The 8,952-nt window shown below is 39.3% G+C and overlaps 1 protein-coding gene across 3 annotated transcripts in view; it reads right to left on the reverse strand.

Moving 5' to 3' along the window:
* Positions 1-553: 553 nt before the first annotated feature.
* Positions 554-8,952, reverse strand: part of Polk (DNA polymerase kappa) — a 62,756-nt gene continuing 54,357 nt past the window's right edge. For 2 of the 3 annotated variants that reach the window (XM_021180959.2, XM_021180961.2), the window contains exons 11-15: positions 8,205-8,301; positions 6,361-6,532; positions 3,044-3,958; positions 2,008-2,041; positions 554-1,804 (exon numbers count right to left, since the gene is read on the reverse strand). In XM_021180959.2, the coding sequence (XP_021036618.1) occupies positions 1,720-1,804; positions 2,008-2,041; positions 3,044-3,958; positions 6,361-6,532; positions 8,205-8,301 (1,303 nt within the window). In that variant the 3' untranslated portion in view covers positions 554-1,719. Of the gene's footprint in view, positions 1,805-2,007; positions 2,042-3,043; positions 3,959-6,360; positions 6,533-8,204; positions 8,302-8,952 lie in introns of those variants that run through there. The other variant, XM_021180962.2, reaches the window with a different exon arrangement.

Here is an 8,952-nt window from a genome sequence, read left to right on the forward strand (position 1 = left end):
CAGAGCAATATTTAAAATGAGGTCATAGATTTGAGAGAGATTGAGAGGACATGTGAGGAGTTGGAAGAGAAAGTAAGAGAAGAAAATAATGTAACAGTATGTGTGAAAAATTCTTAATTAAAAAAAGTTTAATTATTATTAAATATGACAAGTCAATAAGTGTAGCATCTACATGAAAATAATTTATTACTTAATGTTGAAAACCACAAAAATAAACTTCAGATGGAAGAAAATACAGTAATATCTATTTTTCAATACATTAAATCAGTTTCATTGAATTTAATTTTATAAATAGTTTACATAAGTAAATCACAAGCAATAACCAAAGCACCACAGCGTCGGAACTGTCGTGGTGTATAATATCAGGTAAGGGTCTGGCATGTCAGCGAGCTTTTAGCCCATTTTTTTAAGCAGTCTAGCAAATAAATGTCAGGTTAAGACTGTGGTATACAAGGTCGGTTCTAAGGACCATCAAATATCTCTCTGTCTATAATAAATGCATTAAAATATGCAAAGGCAAGACTATAAAAATATTAATTTTTTTTCCTTTTTTGTGTTTTGAAGTAGGGTTTCTCTGTGTGGTCCTGGCTGTTCTTTCTGGAACTCACTCTGTAGACCAGGTTGTCCTCAAATTCAGAGATCCACCTGCCTCTGCCTCCCAGTGCTGGGATTAAAGGTGTGCGCCACCACAACCCAGCAGAATTCAGTTCTTTAAGTAAGTAGCAGGAAGGGCTTTTTGGTAAGAACTTGTGGGTGGTACTACATCTGTAGCAACCTCTGAACTGCTGCAAATCTTTCTCCCACCGCAATTAGCAGAGACGACAGAGAAGTAGCTACGGTAAGTGCATGACTCCTCAGGGCTCATCTTCTGAGTTGTCTATTTTCTCCTAAAGAGGGGGATGAAAACCAGGCAACTACACAACTTATCTTGTTTACTGCAGATTTGTAGTCAGATATAACTGTTAAGAAATACTGCCATTTAAAGTACTGAGTTAAAAAAAAAGATTTTGAATTATGGACTAAATATTTATGGGAACCAAGTGCTTAAACGTAAGATAAGAATACAAATCACAGGTTTGGACAGGTCCTCTGAACACAGATAATACTGTGCATCACCTTCCTGAAGGGAACAGCCATGCCCACGCTCTTTCTGTTAAGCTAATGTTCTTCATGGACATCATGGCCGATTCTAACTGCATCTGCTCACAGGACACAGAGATGCACACAGGTAGGTATGGAAGCATCAATGGCACCATGGAGGCTAAGCACGGAGGAGCTGACGGCGAGGTTGCTCCACGGGGCTCAGAGTCCTTGGAAATATTTTTTATCCATTATAAAATAATGCATCACTTTCTGACCTCACTTCTTACGCTGTCTCTAACACGACTGATTTCCAACTGATATATATATATATGCTGGGAATGAAATCCTCATGGTTATTAAGGAAAACATAAAAGAAATAAGTTAATATTCAGTCTACATTCTTAAAAAGGTCACGTAGGGGAGGCATTATTGCACTTGTGTTCCTTAAAGGAATACATTTAAAATAAGGAAGAATAAATATATTGACCCACACAACGACACTAGTTAAACATCCCAACACAGAAGGGGGGACTCTCACAAGGCTCCACTCCTCGATGAAACGCTTATAATAATTTCATGATTATAATTTAAAATAATAATAATTTCAATGATAAACGTTGATAAAATGTTCAAAGTTCATTTAAAAAATCCATCAAGGGTGTGTCTGGGATCTCGGGGCTTTGTTTTCTTCGATGTTGAGCTCTTTGTCTTCATTCCTGGCCTGGAATGAGAAAGAGCACACAATTGCTATGTAGAAGGAAATATTTGAAAAAGAGTTCTGCAAAAACAGCTTTTAAAATGTTACTCAGCTAGTGTAAAAAAGTAGAGGTGAGCCCCTGAAACTCAGAGCAGGGCACAAGCTCTCTTCACTGAAGCTCAGAGCAGGGCACAAGCTCTCTTCGCTCAAGCTCAAGCCAACCCTACCTTTTGGTCCTTCCTGAAGCCTTCTGAAGTCTGTCTGCAGGGGAAAGAAAAGTCAAGAAATGCCATGAAGGAAAAGCGACACAAAAGCTATAAAATTAACAGAGTAAAGATATTATACATATCCCAAACTAATTTTTAAAATATTGTTACAATAATTAAACTAGGGTGTGTGTATGTGCATGTGTGTGCATATGTACATGTGCGCACATGTATGGAGTGAGCAACTTTCAGAAGTCAGTTCTTTCCTTCCATTGCATGTTCCAGAGACACAGCTCAGGTTGAAAGACTTGGCTGCAAGCACCTGTACCCTCACAGCCACACTGCCAGCCCCACAAAGTTAACTTCACAGTATTGTTTCTCTATAACTATATACTTATAGTTTGTACAGTACTGTTTCTTATAACTGTAGAGTTCTACTGGCATTAAACTTAACTTCTGCAATCTTGCTATAGTCAGCATTACCAAGAACAAAGTGTAAAAGACTTCCTGGCTCTATAAATAAAGCTAGTTTATCACAGTACAGCAGCAGACGCTCCCTGAGGGAATTTCGTTTTTGACTGGATCACTCAGATCCTTCAACTTTAACTTCATTCTACAATAAATCAAACCTAAGCTGGACTTTCTCCTCAATTCAAAAGCTCACTTTGAATTATTTCTAGTCAGGGTAAAGGTAACTAATATTTTCCTAAATGAGAGCAAACACAAGCCATCCTTTTCATAGTATACATTTCAAATTTATAGTTTCGGGAATTTTAATGAGACATATCCCTAGAAAATCACATTCCTCTTATTTTTTTAAATTTAATTTTAAGTGTATTGATGTTTTATCAACATGTATGTTTGTGTACTGTGTGTGTGTGAAGCCAAAGAAGGGTACCAAACTCTCTGGTACTAGAGTTACAGCATATGGTTGTGAGCCACCATATGCATTTTGTGGACCAACTGTAGGTCCTACCCAAGGTTTGCAAGTGCTCTTAGCCACTGGCCTGCCTCCCTTCCTCCCACAACGCATTCCTCTTAATGACCACACACTTACCAGTACTTCTCGAGCTTTCTTTGGGTTGTTTAACTGAATTACCTTCACTATTTCTCAGTTCTTGGATAATACCTTTATTTAAGCAAATATCCACATGTATGTTGAAGAGGGTAAGATCAGAAGTCTCTTGTTCTAGGTTACAAACAGGACACACTAGAGCTTGTCCTGTTACTACCTCATCTGTACAAGGCTGGATAGATTCTTGCCTACTTAATGCACTGATGGTTTCATTTGCCAGTGATATAGGACAAGACTTGTCTGGAATATCAGGATATTCCTCTTTGCTGCGATTATTCTCTAGAGTGTCCATACTTGCTGCTTTCAATGATCTGTCTTCCATCCCTGTTAGATCTACACCATCTACTGAAGTGATCTCTCCATTTTCATGCCTCCGTTTCTCACCCAGTGGAATAGAGGGGTGTACATCTTCCTTCTGACCAATGTCTGCAGAGGAAGCATGTGAGTAACAGGATATTTTTGAGTTCTCACTGGTTGACGGTCCATCAAGACACTCATCTACATGTTCATTAAAGGCTTCCAGACTGACACCTTCTTGCTCCCTAAAGCAAACTGGACATATAAATGTCTGACAGTCATTTGAATTCTCTGATGTTTCAAAACTCTCGCTCAGCTTCTTTAATGCTTGGGATGGTTCCAAGATCTGTAAAGCTTGCTGACCCGCAGTTTTACATCTGGATGTGTCTTGACAGTTGGAAATTCTTTCTGATCGCTTTTTATCAAAGAAACTCTTCGTATGAGACATTTCTAAGGGCTGTGCAAGCTCAGTTTTGTCAGTTTTGTCTAGACTATCCCCAGTAGATGACAAAGCTTGGTTTCCAGCTTGTAAGAAACCAATGATGCTCCTTTGTTGGTGTTTCCTGTCATCTTCACTGGAAAAAGTAGACATTCGGACACCTAAGTGAGACCAAAACCAGTCAGTCTCAAATTGTACAGACGTTCACTCCCAACACGGACAAAGCATGGAAAACAATTATGAATACTATAATGACATGTATGCACAGGCAAACTAAAGAGAAATAAGTACCACTGGAGATGTACACACACATACACAACATACATTTTTTAAGTGCTAAGGTTTGCACCTGTATGTAGTCGTTTGAATGTAAGGCATATAATTTGCCACTTAGCTGAGTTCACAGACCAATATTTTCCAAATTAAAGGACATTGGCATCATGGCTGGTGTTATAAAGAAGAATTTACTTTGCTTTGTAAAACTGAGTATCAGTAAATGGTAAAAGTCTGTTGGGGTTGGCATGATTATATAGAACTTTCAATGCCATTAAGTAGAAAGTAATTAATTGGAGTCAACTACAGAGACTCTTCAGTGCTGATCTTTTACGGTAGACTTAACTTTTTAAGGAGTGTTTCATTTTTACACAACAATTGAACAGAATATTCCTATGTATTATCTGTTGTCATTCATGTACAACAGCTAGTACTACACACACACAAACACACACACAGCACTATCACCCAAATGCTAAAGTTTACCTAAGAAATTAATCTTGGTAGTTTTCATTCTATGAGGTTAGATGTAGTTATAAAGACATATATTCACCATTATAGAATCACATACTATAGAGGAATTTTAATCTAGCAGCAGCATGGCTACTCTGGCTAGAATAGAGACACACTATTAGCATACACCTTTAATCCCTCTGGCTGGAATACAGACATATCTTAGTACACATCATTAATCCCAAACAATGAAGGTAAAGTTAGTTTGTAGAAGGAAGCACCCATGTTTGAAAGTGATGTCTAACTGAGTGGTAGACAAAGTGATGAATCAGAGAAAGATTTGACAGAATTCCCAACTCTCATGAGAACAGAGAGCAAAGAGGCAACATAAAACAGGGCAGGGCAGAGAGAGGGAGGAGGCAGTTTTACCAAGAAAGGTTGCAGAGAGAGAGAGAACAAGCTAGACATAGGGAAGACAGAACAAACCAGAAAATGAGAAGGAGCCAGATTAGAACAGATTGACAGAGTTAGTTTGAGGCCAAGCAGAGCAAAAAGTCAGAGGCTGAGATAGAAGCCAGATTGGATCAGTCAATTTAGAGAGGAATTTAGAGTCAGAACAGCTGAGTTGAATCCGCTAGCCAGAGTTCAGAAAGAACTAGAAAGGGTGAGCTTATTCAGTAGCGTCAGAGGCTGAAAACATTCTAGGCCTACATTAGACTGCATGGAGGCTAGAAGCTTCTGGGACTAGGCCTACCTAGGTGAGCAGACTGAGGCAGTGAGCCTCCGAGGTGACAGTTACATCAGGGGAACAAAGGTCACTTCTACAATACACAGTTGTTTAACTAGCCCCACGTCTTCTGCTTTCATCCTTCCCCTTGGCAATGTCGTCTTTACGGTCTCTAAGGTTTTGCCTTTTTCAAGATCCCAATCATACCATGCTGGCTTCTTATACTTAAAATATTTACTTAAGTTTCCTTCATGTCCTTTTGTAGCTCATTTACACTCTGAACATTATTCTGTTGTCTGGACACACAGTCTATCAATTCACTCAAGTGTATCTTGCTTGCTTCTAAGTTTTGCAATTACAAAGAAAGTCTCTAGAGTCGCTTGCTCTTTGGCTCTTTTTCATAGACTTCATGCAGTGGTCTCACTGGAGGCTACCTCTCCAGTGTGAGAGGAAGACTAATGATCCCCTTTTGCACAATCTCTTACAGATCACTTGGAACCACGGCTTCCTAGTGTTCCCAACAGATAGTGGTTGGCAGTGTGGTTTCACAGTGTCATAATCTTGATGTGTAATTCTGAAATCAAAAATTTCTAAAGATCATTGCACAAAGTGATAAAGACTGAATTGAAGTGATATTATTTAGTGTCTTTGTAATCTAAATAACAAACTTGCTGCTGTTTAGTGACAGAAACATCCACGTTTCATTATGTCACGGTGTTCCAGATGCCCAGGAGAGTGTTACAGGATATAATCAGAATGCCCAGGCTTTGTTTCTCAAATCTGTTATATTCTGAGCCTTGAACATCGCACCTCATGGACTTCAGAAAAAATAAAGATAAGAACAACTTCCATTCGCTCTGACAGAGTTGAAAGTCCATTCTGTACGTGCATCCAGTTCTAGGGATTACAGCTGATGGTGCAGATGAAGACGCTCTTAAACAGTTTTAGAAATAAACAGAGGGGAAAATTTCCCAAGTTGAATGTTTTTTCTTTTTATGGTGGGGGCATTATTAAACACACAAGAGGAAAAATAAACAAATAAATAAATAAATAAATGAATAACTGGGGGAAGAGAGAGAGGGAGAAGGAGAGAGAAAGAAGCCTAATTACCCATCAGTCTTAACCGCAGGGGGTGTGGCGAACCCACATTAACTTCTGTCCTTAGCAGCTCCTTGGCAATGGCAAATATTTCCTCTGCAGTAGAAATGGCGGCCGGAACTGTAGATGCACGAGTTTTTACTTCAAAATTCACGTTCTTCAGCTTAATGGTAACAGTTCTTCCCTACAACACATGCAGCACATTGATATGGGAGGTTTCAGAACTTGTAAAAGAAGATAGTTTGCAGGTTAGAAAAGTTTAGGAAGCCTGTTTGTGCATAAGGATACAAAACTGTCATAATTAAAATCCATGTCTGAAAAACATCATTTAGAATATAATTACCATTTCCCCCTCAATTAATTAAAACTACTTTTAAATGAAGGGCAAAGTTAACTAATCACTTTTACCTTTACCTTTCATTTCTCTGAGGTAATTCTCTTTTGAAAGTCGGGGGGATGAATAGCTCACACTTACTGCATGATAAGCACATGCCAGAGTGCTCCCCTAGACACCTGTAAGGATCATCTCTATGGCTAGTGTCTTGAGGACATAAGGTTTCAGTTGGGGAGGACTGATGACATTTGAGCATTTCCTTGGGTGTGTGTGGAAGTAACTGGCAGCTGTTGCACTTGAGGGTAAATTCAACTCCTGACTCATTTCCTGACTAAGAATCAGTAACTTCAGGCAGCAGTGAAACCCTCCCTTAACCAGGTAATGACGTGAGAGGAGAGGCTGGTAAGGCCACCTCACCTCTGTGCTATTCTTGCTACATACCTATAGCCTATGACATGGGACAAATGAGACAGTGACACTCCACAAGGCACATGGCCAGTGGTTATCAAGACTGTCGGTTTTACCAAGAGGGAAAGGCTATCAAACTCGCAGAGCAACCTAGGGAGACAGGACACTAGTTAGTCACCATGTGGTTCCCTGAAGAGAACCCTGGAGAGAAATTAGTAGGAAGTTAAGAGCAAGACAAAGGCAGGCTGAAGCTTGGCAAACATCAAGTGCTGGCATCACTTTCTAGGTTGACACATACCTATGGTGGTATGAAATGTTAACAGTCGAGGGAGCTGGTGAGAGAGATAATGGAAACAGTCCTATAAATCTGAAATGAATCTAAAATTAAAAGTGCATTAAAAAACTCAAAAATAAACTATTTTATACTCAGGCTAGAGAAGAGTTTGAAGTAAAATTGTTCAAATGCCCCAATTTTCTGCAATAACTTTTTAATACGTTTGTATTACAGGAGACTGAGGAAATATTAAATGTGGACTCTTCCTCGCAGTTGGGAGCGTTTCAGGCTACTGTTCTCAGTGTGTTTAGCAAACAGGATTAGAGCCTTGAAATACAGCGCCTGTTCCAGAAGGTCACTGCCTCGGTGAGTGAAGCCTTCAAGGATGACTGGAAAACCATTTATGATCAGAGGACACAGTTGTAGAACAAGCCTTCCCTTCGCCTTTGTCTCTCCTGCCACATGACTCTAATGTAGTAGCAATGATCTAGCGTGTTACTCTAATGTAGAAGCAATGATCTAGCATGTGACTCTAATGTAGAAGCAATGATCCAGCATGTGACTCTAATGTAGTGTTAAGGGTACAAAGTTGCCCTTCATCCCCCTGGAGCCATTTCAATGTCACGAATTGCCCTTCCTGGAGTGACCTCATCACAGATCTCACACACAGACGTCAGACTCACTGTTTCTGATTGATGGGAATAGGAATGTTCTATTGTGCTTGTCTCTAGCTTTAATAAATGTGTGTTCTATTCACTTAGACTAGTATCATATAATGAAAAAAATACAAAAACAAAAACAAAACCTAAAAACTAAAACCACCCCATGAAAACTCAGTACCTTAAGTCCTTCCTTCTGGAGGTCGTGGGCGAGCTCAGCGCACAGTTCTTGGCACAGGCTGTACTGTTCCTCTGTCTTACTTATCTCACTGAATGTCCTAGAGAAACAAGAAGGATGTTGGTGCATAATATGAAACTACAGCTGAATAATTTGGTAATGATAGAGTACATTCAAATAGCCTAGCACTGTATTTTCTTTGGCATAAATTAAAGTTTTCAAATAACCTAACACACAGTCAAGTAAAAATATCTGTATAAATGATCAAAAGCCATTTGCATAGGCACACTGATCAGCAAAAACCCCATTTTATGACAAGGTCTCCCTTTGTAGCCCTGGTTGGACTAGAATTTGCTGTATAGACCAAGCTGCCCCTGAGTTCACAGAGATCAGCCTGTCCCTCCACAGGGCTAGGATTAAAGGTGTGCACCGTGTCCATCCCTTAATTCATTTTTAACTGCCACATTGGTGCTTTCTTTTTGTGTGCTCTTCCATATTTGAGAAGCCAGCTTCCTATACCTGATTGTGAACTGGGACCTTCCTCCCTAGCTCCATTCCAAACTTGATGCCCTAGAGCATTTTTGAAAATCCAAGGAGAATTTTCAGAAAAGAAAAAAAAAAAAAGCCCCACAAAAAACAACGAAACCTGGTAGTAGTTCTTACATGTCTTAATAGAACATTGATTTTTTTCCATATTTTTTTTATTGGGTATTTATTTCAATTACATTTCCAATGCTATCCCAAAAGTCCC

The sequence above is a fragment of the Mus caroli genome, chromosome 13, assembly GCF_900094665.2.
Source record: "Mus caroli chromosome 13, CAROLI_EIJ_v1.1, whole genome shotgun sequence".
NCBI classification, from domain to species: domain Eukaryota; kingdom Metazoa; phylum Chordata; class Mammalia; order Rodentia; family Muridae; genus Mus; species Mus caroli.